Source organism: Chelonoidis abingdonii, chromosome 5 (assembly GCF_003597395.2).
Source record: "Chelonoidis abingdonii isolate Lonesome George chromosome 5, CheloAbing_2.0, whole genome shotgun sequence".
Classification (NCBI taxonomy): Eukaryota; Metazoa; Chordata; order Testudines; family Testudinidae; genus Chelonoidis; species Chelonoidis abingdonii.
The window spans coordinates 120724564-120737782 of NC_133773.1; the positions used below are offsets into that span (position 1 = coordinate 120724564).

The 13219-nt window shown below is 42.0% G+C and overlaps 1 protein-coding gene across 3 annotated transcripts in view; it reads right to left on the minus strand.

Moving 5' to 3' along the window:
- The window catches only part of JAKMIP1 (janus kinase and microtubule interacting protein 1), a 276518-nt gene that overhangs the window by 82310 nt on the left and 180989 nt on the right, over positions 1-13219 (minus strand). For all 3 annotated transcript variants that reach the window (XM_032791976.2, XM_032791975.2, XM_075066604.1), the window contains 3 exons: positions 7640-7786; positions 6863-7003; positions 4729-4788 (listed from right to left, as the gene is read on the minus strand). In XM_032791976.2, the coding sequence (XP_032647867.1) occupies positions 4729-4788; positions 6863-7003; positions 7640-7786 (348 nt within the window). The remainder of the gene's footprint in view (positions 1-4728; positions 4789-6862; positions 7004-7639; positions 7787-13219) is intronic.

Sequence of the window (13219 nt, forward strand, 5' to 3'; positions counted from 1 at the left end):
CAAGGCCTGTGAAAGTGTGGGATCGTTGTCCAGGATGGGTTGTAGATCCCTGATGATGCGTTGGAGGGGTTTTAGCTGTGGACTGTATGTAATGGCCAGTGGAGTCCTGGCTTTATTGATTTTGTTCCGGATGTCCTGGCTGATGGTGGTGCCCAAGTATGTGAATGTTTTCTCATTGGTGAGAACATAATCCTCTATCTGTACTGGTGATGGTGAGGCAATATTAAAGGTCATGATATAAGTCTAATTGTGGTTGATTTTCAATAAAATTTGCTGGCTGAATGCATTGAGTCAAGATGTTTTTTATTGTGCATAGTGTTGGGTATGTGATAGGACAGCAAGATCATCTGCAAAGTCTCATCTTCAAAGGAGGAGAAAGGTGTCCATTTAATGCCTCGTCATGTCTTCTGTTGTATGCTGCATTACACAGTCGATGGCAATGATGAAGAGGATTGCAGACATGACACACCCCTGATGTACTCCAGTTTTGACTTCAAAACTGACCTCACTGTGATCAACGCTGCGTGTAAAGTTGAAATAGAAGATTTTTGTGATGTTGATTATACAGAAAGGGATTCCATATGCCTGTAGAAAATGCCATAGGCTGGTCCTGTGAATGCTATCAAAAGCCTTCTCAAAAGTCTATGAAGTTTATGTAGAGTTGCCGTTGCCATTCTAAGCATCGTTCTATTATGTTTCGTAGAGTGAAGATCTTGTCTGTGCATCCACGCTCTTTCCGAAAACTGACTTGCTCTTTTCTGAGAATGCTATCAACTGCCTCTGATATACGCTGGAGTATGAGCTTACAAAATACTTTGCTTGGCACAGATAAAATTGTGATACCACGCCAGTTATTACAATCTCTGAGATGTCCTTTCTTTGGTATCTTCACTATAACCCTATTGGTCCACTCATCTGACACTTTTTCCCTTTCCCAGACTGATGGAAATAGAGGTGTCAGGATAGATATTGCTAACTCAGGATTTACCTTGAACTATTCTGCATTCAAATTATCCTTGCCAGGAGCGTACCCATTTTTTAAGGATTTGATGGCTTCAGTGATCTCTTCCTTAGTTGGGGTGTCTGTGTTGATATCAAGATCTTCTTCTGACTCCTGGATGTTTGCCTCCTCTTTAGGTGACTCCCTGTTCAGCAATTCTTTGAAATGCTCTGTCCTGCGCATTTCTTTTTCTTTTTCTGTTGTTAGTAGGTGGCCTTGTTTGTCCCTGATGAGAGTGTTTGTTGGTGTCTGCCGTTTACCACTGATAAGCTGTGTCATTTTGTAGATGTTTTCTTGTTCACCATGAGCGACCTCCTGGTGTGCCTTGCTATACTGCTCGTGGGATTTGTCCTTTAGCTTCTGGGATTTTGTATCAAACTTTTTTCTTAGGGGCTCGTCTGGTTTCTATGGTGTCCCACGTGCTGGGTGTAATCCACTTCTGACCGTAGCCTAGACAGGATTTGCTGCTTGGTTTGTAAATTGCTGTTACTTTGTCCCACTTCTTGTTGATCTCCTCACCTGCATTCCCCTCCTCCTCCTCAAGGTCTGCAAGTGCCTGAAACCTGTTCTTTAACTGCAGAACTAAGGCTTTCTGTATTTCAGGGGACTTTAGCTTGTCACTGTCATAATGTCTATGTCCCTTGTTTGGTGGACTCACACTTCTCAGTTTGAGCTTGATGGAGGCTGTCACCAGGTGGTGGTCACTGCCAACATCTGTCAGTGAGCACTGCCATTTGCTGTTGATCATCATATGGTCACATTGGTTCTTATCTCTGCCATTTGGAGAACACCATGTCAGCTTATGAATTTCACGATGCTGAAATAGGATTCCACCGATGACTAGGTCATTCATATTGCAGAAATCCACACCCACTTCTTCTCATTGCTCTGTTGTCTGTGTGGTCCTTACTGACCTTGGCATTCAGGTCTCCCATGACGATAGTTTGGTTGTGACATGGTACGCTCTCTTACTCTGCCTGTAATGTAAGGTGAAATTTGTCCTTTACTTCTTCATCAGTGCCATTTGTCAGAGCATAGCACTGAATCAGGGTGATATTGTGTTTCCCTTTCAGCCTGGCTCTCATAAGTCTCCTGATGATGGTCTTCCATTCAAGCAGGGAATGCTTCACTCCCTTCTTCAAAAGGATGGCATGGTGTTGTCCATCATCCCATACAGGATACAGCAAAGTTTTTCCCAAGGCTGTTGTTAATCTTTCTGCCCTGTCCAGCTGCTCTCGCTGACACCCAGGATGTGTAAGCTATAGTGTCTCATCTCTGCTGTGACCTAAGCTAGCTTCCCTGTTTCATACATTGTCTGTATGTTCCAAAAACCAAGTTTGTTTTTTATCTTGGTATTGAGCACTGCAGTGTTCATGCCAGTGGCTTCATACGGGTTATTGATTCCTGAAGGTCATCACACACAGTAATGGTCAATTTCTCCATCACTGTTACCGTAACATATTTTGTTTTTTTTACGGGACACGGTTGTTAGCCCTGTCCCTAACCCCCAACCCGGAGGACCAGGGTGTCTGTTTTGTCTGACCCCTCCCCCACAGACCAATCCAGCCTGGTTGAACCTACCAGGAGCAAAAAGCCCCCACAGACACAGATTCTGGGGATCGTTAGAGCACACAAGCTGTCCCACCACCATAAGGCACAGACACCAGAGGACATAAAACTACATAAAATTGATTCGTAATCACTCAATATTCAAGTGAAACCATCCAAAATAAAATAAAAACATCTCACTGTAATCTCTGCAAAAGTCAGTCAACAACTGTGCTATGACATGGTCAGAACAAAAGTAGAACCACCGAGTTTTTGTTAGAATAATGAGGGCTAAGCCACACCAAACCTCATCTGCTTTCTGAGTCAAATTGTTCCAAATCTGATTTTGACTAGCCAGAGTAAACAGATGGCAGCACCCACAATATGCTATGCACGTTCCAGATACAGTAACAGGCATTAGAGAAGGCGCTCACAACCAGAGAGAGGGCAGGGAAAGGGTGCCATGTATACGAAAAGTGAGTCAAGGTGATTTTACTATGTTTTGGCAATACATGATTATATTAACACAGGATTTTTCCAATAATTAAAGTATTGTACAAGCTGGCAGCCCATCTCTTTCCTTCATTACTGATATTCCTAGTGTCACATAATATGGCTATCACCATCTCATTCAAAGAAAATGAAAGCAGTAAACTACTTAATAAAAACAAGTATTTTATAATCCCAAAGACTAGTGTTTCAAACTGTTAGAGCTCTTCATTGTACAATATTATAGTATTTTAATATCGAACATATGATCAGATACAAAAATATTAATTTTATTTTTAAAGGGCCCCACTTTTATCTCTGCCACAGATGAACATCCAAGTATGTCATTTTGAGCTTGAATGATACAGATCTGCTATAACCTCACCCTATATCAGACTTTTGCCAGGGTTATGGATTTCTTTGAAACTATTCTCTCTGTATAATACAAATGCAATATTATGAACACTGTTTAAAAATATTTCTAGTGAGATACAGAACCAAAAATATATCTGAAGTCGTTCTTTCAGAACCTATACACTATAAAACAGAAGGTAATAAAAAGCGCCACCATGAGGACATATTGAGGATGCCATCAAGAATACACTAAATAAGACTAAGATTTTGTCATGGATTTTTTTTTAGTAAAAACCAGACAGGTCACGGGCAATAATGAAAAATTCACACAAGCTTGTGACCTTTTACTACAAATACCCATGACAAAATGGGGAGCCTGGGCATCTACTAATGGGCTGGGAGCTCCAGGGGCCCCCACCACCCATGGGGCTCAGAGCTCCAGGGTCCCCCTTGCCACCGGCAGCTGCCAGGAGCTATGAGGGGCTGCCACTGCCTGAGGTGGTGGGGGTACCACTCAGCACCCTGTCTCCGCGGGTCTTTGGAAGTCATGATTCTGTGACTTCCATGACTAAATCACAGCCTTAACTACAAAGCAAGTGTTATTTCAATGCACAGCAGAACCACACTAATTCCCACTTCCACTAACCCACAAATATGCAATATGTACACACCCACACCCACACTTGTTAGCAACTAGCTTTTCAGGAAGGATTTTATAGTATATTTCATTACTTAAAAATATATTACTACAATAAAACTACCATTGACTTTGAAAGTATACACTAAAACAAAATCTACTATTGTCTAAATAAATGAATACCACCTGTTTTGTTTCATTTTTGCATTCCATATTGCATTTTAGTTCAAATTAGTTATGCTCCATTTTACTACCTATATATCAAATATTGTTCAAGTTACAATTCTAAAAACATACAGGCCTAAATTTTCAAATGTGACTAGTAATTTGGGGCATCCAACTTGTGACACCTTAAAAAGACCTAAGGAAGTGCTAAGCACCATCCCTGAGAAAAATCAGATCCCTTTTAAAGTTGCCTCAAGTCATGTTTGAAAAATTCAGGTCATTGTGACTACAAACTATTTAGATTTTCTTTTAAGGAGTATCGTCTGTGTGTGTTTGTGTGTGTCACAGAAAAGCTTTGGCTAGGAACATTCACTTACGGACTGTTAATTATTACTAGTTAGAAATAATAGGTAAAATCCTGGCCTCATTCATGTCAATGAGAGTTTTGCCATTGACTTTAATGGAGCCCATATTTCGCCCAAAAAGTCTGTATGAGATTCACAAGGTACAGAAGAGTTGGTACACAGACTCTCACCTGAGGAGGTTTCAGACTTTTCCTTTTCGGTTTTTTTGGGCGTAACAACTGTTCTCGTTCCTGGAATAAAAGAGAAGATTTTACTTCTTTAACATGTATTTAGATTACACGTGACAAAAGGAAAGATCATTAAATGTTTTCTTAAAGCATGAGGCAAAGTTACAAAGAACATAAAGGCTTCTTGTAATATTTAAACAGGAAAATTCTCTTGAATGGTTTTCCTTTGAAGCCCAGGAACATTCAGCAACATATTCCACAGGTTTATCTTGAAATTGTCAGGCAAAGGTTTGTAAAATACTGGGCACAGGTTTCTGACAGTTGTTTTTTCTCTGAAGATTATGGAAATATAGCAACACCCATTGAGAGGCAAGAATGTGCACTGCCCTTCTCAGGCTGAAGATCAATAGCAAAGGCTAGCTCAGCTTTATTAAACCTCAATCAGCCTGTCACATACATTCTGACACAGAACCACATATGAAGATATTCTTTGTTTGCTGATTTTTTTTAAATAAAAAAGGAACACACAATGTAGGTTACTCAGCCTCTTAAAGGCAGAAGTGCTAAGAAGGTAAAGCACTGACTAGTCACACTTACAAGACTCAGTTCTGAATACAAATTAGGAAGCTCAAGCACAAGTTTGTTGGCTTCTGATCCCAGTTCCCTTTTGCCTTTCTTTTAGCATCAGCTTCAAAGAAGATTGTAACAAATCTACGTTGTAACATAAGAAGGTCACAAGTATACCTAGGACTTTTAGGTCTTGTGATCATTCAGCCAAAGAATACTGACTTGACCTTCAGAGGGGGCAGCAGGAGAAGGTAACAGAGGCAGAAAGAGACGAGAAGAGGGAGGGAGGAAGGAAAAGGTAATAGATAGGTCCTCCCTCCTAACTTTTTTTTTTTAAATCCTCTTTTACTTTGCCCCCGCCCCCTTACCCTAATTCTATTATCCTTTCCAGCTTTACTCTCATCTACCAATTTCTGTGTCCTTCCCTGTGATTCTTCTAGTTTTAAAAGGATTAAAGTGATTTCAGGTTTCTAACTCTAATTGCTGATAGAGCAGCTGTCTCTCCGGCCGATATTGAACTACATCCTGCTGGAATACTTAAGTGAGGGCTTCTTCTTAGTAATTCAATCCAGAAAGTGGAAGAATAGTAAATTACCAATGATACAATGCTTGTTTTGAAATGGTGAAGTAATCCATCTCTGCCAGCACACTGCTTCAGAGGAGAAAATTTGGGAATGTACACAGCAATTCAGAATAATAATGGTAACTTAAAAAGCACCTTTAATTCAGATGGTTCTTCAAAGTATTTTAGAAACTTTTATGGGAATCCCTTCATCTTCACCTAAATGCAACAGCTTCTGGTGTGAAATGCAGCAGGTATTTCATGTTGCACAGCAACACAACAGTTTAGAGTCGGAAGTGAAAAATACATCTGGGGGAGTTTTAGGTGCAGTCGCTCACATCAGAATCTGGCCAAGACACAGATTGGCAGAAGCCCTGGGGGTTTTTCACCTTCCTCTGCAGCATGGGCACGGATCACTTGCTGGAAGGTTCTCTGCACCTTGAAGTCTTTAAACCATGATTTGAGGACTTCAATGGCTCAGACACGGTTTGATACAGGAGTGGGTGGGTGAGATTCTGTGGCCTGCATTGTGCAGGTGGTTAGACTAGATGATCATAATGGTCCCTTCTGACCTTAAAGTCTCTGATTCTATGTTATAGCTCCCTGTCCTGCAAACAGTATTGTAAGCACTTTGACCATGAGTGGTCAAGATCTCAGTTTCATGTCTTACTTCTCCAATACTACTAGCGATGCAATCAAGAGCGCCACTTGCTGAATCTTCAACATCATTTTCTGCAGTACCTTAGAAATCAACTTTTCAGGTACTCACCTGGCAAGCGTGAGTTATGAGATCACCACTTGGTATGGCTGAAATAAGACCATAGATGCTCTATGGAAACTCATAAATTTACTACAAAGGGAATAACCAAAGTGGTGAAGAATTATTTTTCATGTCATCACAATGCCAGTTTTAACTGTACTCGATTCAAATTAACTTGAATATTGCTCTCAAATGATAGGTTTGAATGTAGGTTTATGCATGTGTGTACTGAACATGTTTAACATTACCACTGTGAGATCATCAATAACATGCTGCTGCTCTATGACTTGCAGTCTCAGGAATTCCATTTCTTGTTCCTCTCGTGTGCTACTGAGATCGTTCAAGGAAGTGTGTCTCTTCAAGGTCGGCTGTGTGGATAACTTTTCTTTCTGAAAAAATCAAGTTTATTATTAACACAACCAACTCTTAAATGTCATCCTGCAGCATTAGGTAAAACCCTCACCTCTGATACACTAACGTGATGCTTCAGAAATCTGCTCCAGCACAACGTAAGGTCCTTTTCCCACCAAGCAAATATTTACACTTTAAACACATACAGAGTATATTCTGAATCTCACTTGGACATCTACAACTAAGATGGAGAAAGCACTAGTGAATATACTCTAGAGAACAATCCTGAAGAGGGTCTTCACCATCTCTAGTTTATACAAGTCAAATTCAGCTCTGACATATACATCCACGCAAAATCCCATGATATGCCAAGGTTAATTTTAGCCCTCTATTTTATACCCTTTTATATCCTTTACACATGAAGAATAAGGACCATTGTGGCTTTAATCAATTTTGTTTAATAGATGACAAAGCAAATAAAAATAAACACTCTGATTTTAGAATACTACCCACCACTAGCATATTGTATTTGACATTGACACCTTCACATGGCTTAGCTTTTGACATACCAGTTTTTATCTGAGTAAGAGCCACACATTTGTTTTCAACTCTAAGCTACTAAGAGCAGCTGCTCTTACAAAGTAACCTCTGATACGTATGAGATAGTTGCTTACCATTTCTGCATTTTCCCTTGTGAGATTTTTAATTTTTTCTTCCATCCTCTGGATACACTGCAACATGTCCTCATTCTTTTTGGTCATCCTCTTGTTTTTCTCTACAAGGGGCTTCAGCTGACCTTCTGTCTCCCGAGAACGTTTCAGCTGCAAAGGAACCCCAAAATGTCAGTTAATCATAATCTGGACTACAATGACCTGAAAGGAGGAGCAGCACTTGGATTTTCAGTCTCCATTCATTCATTCAATCAATTTTTCTGCTTACACACAACTGCTGAACTAAACTGTATGCATCTAAAAACTTATAGCCTTTGCTTGTTACCAAAGTGAAACTAACATGGAAGTCAATGCAGGTTTGCGTTAAAAAAAAAAAAAATCAGTGGCAAGGATGCAGCACTCACTATTAACAGAACTGAAAATGCCCTCACTGCTATGGCTAGTCTTTGCCATTATACATCATATTTTGTTCTTGGGAAGCACACAGATTTATAGGGTTTCTCTCTTGATAAACTGTAAATCTTATTATGCGTGTGCTTCCAGTGAGTTATTAGCCCTTTTCCTAGAAAAGGGAATATAATAGTTACCTTTCACCCATTTAAATATCCTTTATTAGAAATACCACACGCCCTTATTTTAAGGAAATTATACCTAATGTGTAATTAGTACAATCAGGGAGTCAGCCAGAGGGCACAGATTCAATCTCAGGGTTCTGCTGACATTTTCAGTTGCTCAATTTTGTTCCCCTGTTTTTATGATGTCAGACAATCATCTCAGGTAAATTACTGCCCTTTCCCCATTTGTGGTACTCAGTATTTGACTAGTTTTATCTCCATAGTCCTCGAACTGTTCTGTTTCCCTATTTTTATCATCAAAAAGACTTTAATATGCACTGGGCTTTAACTGAAACTTCAGGAAGATAACATTTTTTTTTAAAGATTTGTTTCTTTGTTTCATCTTGGGAAGGATATACATTTTTGCCGTAAGAATTCAAGTATAGCAGTTTACAAAGTGACTCCTCATATGGTAAGGTTGCTTTACTTTTTAAAAAACATATTGGTGATGCCTTCACTCCAGGCATCCGGAAGAGTGTTTGATTGAGTCATACATGCCCCACGTCCTACTTTAATGGAATAGGCCCCACAGATTTCAGTCTGTGGTATTTTAGCATTTCTTAAGGGTGTGAAGGAAGGTAAAATAGCACGTTCAGGGAAGCGAGCCAGTTACGAAATAACCTTTTCCTCCCAACAGCGCACCAGATAAAAGAAGCAAAGTATTACTGAAAGATAAACAGTAAAGATGAGCTAGAGCAAAACAATAAGATAGACAAGAGCACAAAGGATATTCAGTATTGATGAGTAATATTAGGAAAATTACTTACAGCAAAACACCACCTTACCCAGATCAGCTACACCTGCCCTTATGCTAACACACATGAACCATTAAGGATCATGCAATATGATCCTAAAAATACTACAAGGGTGCTAGAACAATTTGTATAGTGGGGGTGCTGAAAGCCATTGAACCAAACTGTGAACCCTGAATATGATGGAAAACACTTCAAGCCAGGGGGTACGGCAGCACCCCCAGTACTCCTAGTTCCAGCACCTATGAAAGAATATAGGAAATTATTTGAAGAGAAAAGCTATAGGAGAAGGGCATGATATTTCTCTCACTTACTCCAGTTTTTATACTAGGGTAGTGCCATTAATAGCATTAGTCCTGATTTGCACCAACACTAAAAGTGTCTAGTTTCTTTAAGCAGCCTATTGATTATCCTTATTGAAGAAGTGGAAGACAAGGAAAGCATCAGTGCTCTGTTCCAATATATATTCTTTTAGAATATGTCTGATAAGAAATGGCTATTTACCGTAATTGTGGTTCTTCGAGAAGTAGGTGTGCACGTATCCAGTGCACCAGAGGAAGAGACTTTTGCCTAGCAGTACCTGTAGAGGGGCAGTGCTCGCGCCTCATGGCTATATGAGGCACTGCCCCAACCCCCCTCAGTTCTTTTGCACAGACGTCCATGAGAGGAGACTCCGATGCAGAGGGGACAGTCAGTGGGTCATGGAATACACGTCTGCATCACATCTTAAAGAACCACACAGTTACAGTAAGTAACCATTTATTCTTCGAGTAGATACAGAGATGTATTCCACTTAGGTGATTCACAAGCAGTACCCTAATCCAGAGGTGGGGCTTGGAGTCTACTGGAACAGGGATTGCAGGACTGCCCTTCCAAGGCTTGGGTCCGCTTCTCTCTGGAGACACCCTTCAGTAACCAGTCATTGAGGTATGAGTAGATTCCTTTGCTCCTGAGATATGCCACGACTAATGCCACGCATTTGGTGAAGACTCGGGGGGAGGGGTGCAGAAAAGAGATCAAATGGGAGAACCATGGACTGAAAGCAGCATTCTACCACAAAACGAAGAAACTTCCTGTGACTCAGCAGAACTGCCACATGAAAGTAGGGACCTGAAGGACCAGAGCAGTGAACCAGTCATTCTGAGACAGTGCTGGGAGGATAGCCAGAAGAGTAACCATGCAGAATCTCAGGTACTTGATGAATTTGTTGAAGCTATGAAGGTCAAGAATGGGTCTCATCCTGCCCTTCGATTTCAGTATCAGGAAGTACTGGGAGGAGAAGCTGGGGCCCCAGTGCTCCTGCAGGAGTTCCTCCATCACTTCCAATGTTAGCACAGAGTTGACCTATTCAACGAGGAGTGTCTTGTGAGAGAGGTCCCTGAAGAGAGACAGCGTGGGTGGGTGTGTGGGTGGGAAGCGGTGTGGAGAAGAACTGGACTGGATTGCTAGGATCCAGCTGTTGAAAGTAATCAAATCCCAAGCATTATAAAAACAGGCCAGCCTGTTCCCAAAGCGATAGGGGAGATAAAGAGGGCGGAGTAACAACTGGACCAGTGCTCTGGACTAAGGAGTCAAAATGGGTGCTTAGCAGGCCTGAGCTCAACTGCTTTCTCTTTATCCTTCTTTGTAGGGTACTCCCCCTGTTTCAGGGGGAAAGGTTGAGCAAAAGGAATGCTGCAGGCAGTATTGCTGCTCTACTCCATAATGGTATCTTTGCACAGAAGGCACACACACTCCCAAGGCCTCAAGGTAGCCCTGAAATTCTTAAAGAAATGCAAAGTATCATCAGTCTTGCCCAGAACAAGACCTGGTGATCAAAGGGCAAGTCTTCAGTGGTTTGCGGGACATCCAAAGGGATCCCACGGTTACCACTGAGGCCATCCCCCTGGCCAAGGTGTCTGCAAAGTCAAGGGTGGACTTCAGGGTCATTTTGCTGCAAAGCAGTATCCACATGCTAGACGTCAGGGCAGGCAACTGGTCCTCAAATTTAGATGTGGCTGACCAATTGAGGAAATTATACTTGGACAGCAAAGCTTGTTGATTCACAATCCTCATCTGAAGGGACAAGGAGGCATAGATCTTTCTGCCCAGAAGGTCCAACTGATTGGAGTTTCTGTCCTTGGGGGTAGATTTGAATCTATCCTGATTGGCCCTGACATTTACTACCATTACAACCAGGGAATTTGGTACTGAATGGAAATAGAACCTTTCAAATTCCTGCATAGGAACAAAGTAGTGCTTTTCCATGTACTTACCCACAGGTGCTACTGAGGCAGTGGACTCACGCCAGCTCAAGGAGTCCATCTTTAATTAGGAGGGCCACTCTCCCACGGACAGCAGGCTGCAAAATGTCTAGCAGTTTCAGTACGATCCTGGTACGATTTAAAGTCTTCTAGAACAGAAGATGAGGACGAACCAGGCAGCCTGGGATCATCCTCCAACAAGGATGAGGGTCTCAGCTGGGCCACAACTGGCTCTTGCTCCCAGGAATAAGTACCCAGGAGGGAGGACTCTGGTGGCTCTGCAGGGAGGAAGACAACCAATGCTTGGGCTTTCAGCTGATGCCCAGTCACTCCCGTCAACCTGGCGGGTGACTTTGGCTTAGATCGGGACAAGGAGCAGGATCTCCGCAAGCAAGTAGTATCCCACTGAGTCCAAGGAAGCCACTAATATGGGCAGAACATTGGCGGCCAATAAGAGGCAGGACAGGGACCTCTGCCCCAGCCACGGAGCACGTGCCAACTCTGGTCCATATTGATCCACTGGCCCTCGGAGCTTGTCAGGGGATGCAAAGTGGGAAGATGATGACCCTGACTTGGATTCATAAGAACTCTGGGATCTTAGGGCCAAGGTGGAGTGATGTCTGAGGGAGCTAACAGGCAGTCCAATTTATCTGACATTCAGAATAAGGCAGGAATTGGTGTCCTCTGATGAAGGAGGTATCGTTGGTACTGAGCATGCTGGTCCAACAGGCAGTTGGAGTCTCAGTGCAAACAGCAGTACCAACACACCCAAGTGCACTGAGAGTGGCAAAAGCCACCGTGGGAACCTCTGCAGCATCAAATGCAGCGGGGCTGGAGAGGGTCCTGGTGTGGAGGTCCCCCGTACCAATTCCAGGAACGTCTGAATGCAGTGCCAACACACACGAGGATTCAGTGGCTCACTCCATCAGAGGAGCTACAGATTTTCCCTACCTCTGGCACTTCAAAGATATATCTACTATGACACATCCAAGACAAAACTGGCACAGTTGTTTTCAGACAGAATGACCAGTTACTAGGGGGAAAGAAAAGAGTACTGGATTTTATTAGATAACATTTTAGTTATGGTAGGTAAGTTAGTCTTTGAGGACAGGTATTTTGTTACTCAAGAATAAATAAAGGAAGACAAAACCTTCATATTGTTTCACAAATGAACTCTTCTGAAGTCTTCATGTAAATTAAGTCAAGGTATCATAGCTCAATTAAGTCCATTCATCACAAAGCAAAGTCTTTCAACACCAAAACAATAGCCTAAAACCAATAAACCAGTAAGGTGATTTGAAAACCATGTACAGTATCCACACCAGTCAAATACTGTACAAATCACATGAAGAGCATGTTACATTTACCATGCCAGAAAACCTGGTGTCAATTTAGAAACAAACACACAGCTCCAGTTGCATTGGAACAATTTGTACAAGCAGGGTTGTCATGGTAAAAACCTCCACTCTGAACCTTAGCGTCCAAAAGATGGGGTACCAGCATGAACCCCCCTAAGCTTAATTACTAGCTTAGAAATGATAGAGCTGCCACCACCCAAAAGTATAGTGTTTTGGGGCACTTCTGACTCCCCAAAGCCTCCCTGGGGACTCCAAGACCCAAAACCCCTTGGGTCTCACAACAAAGGGAAATAAACCATTCCCTCCCTCCTTTCTTCCTCCCAGATACTCCCCTCCCTGGGTTACACTGGGAGATCCTTGTGATTCAACTCCTTGAATCTAAAACAGAGAGGAATTTCACCTTCCCCCCTCCTCTTTTCCCCTCACCCAGAGGCAATACAGATTCACGCTTCGTGAATCTAAAACAAAGAGGAAATTCACCTTTCCTCCTCCTCCTCTCCTTTCTCCCACCAATTCCCTGGTGAGTACAGACCTCCTCCCTTTGGGTCTTACACAAGATAACCAAAAAATCAATCAGCTTATTAAAAGAAAAAGTTTTTAATTAAAGAAAGAAAAA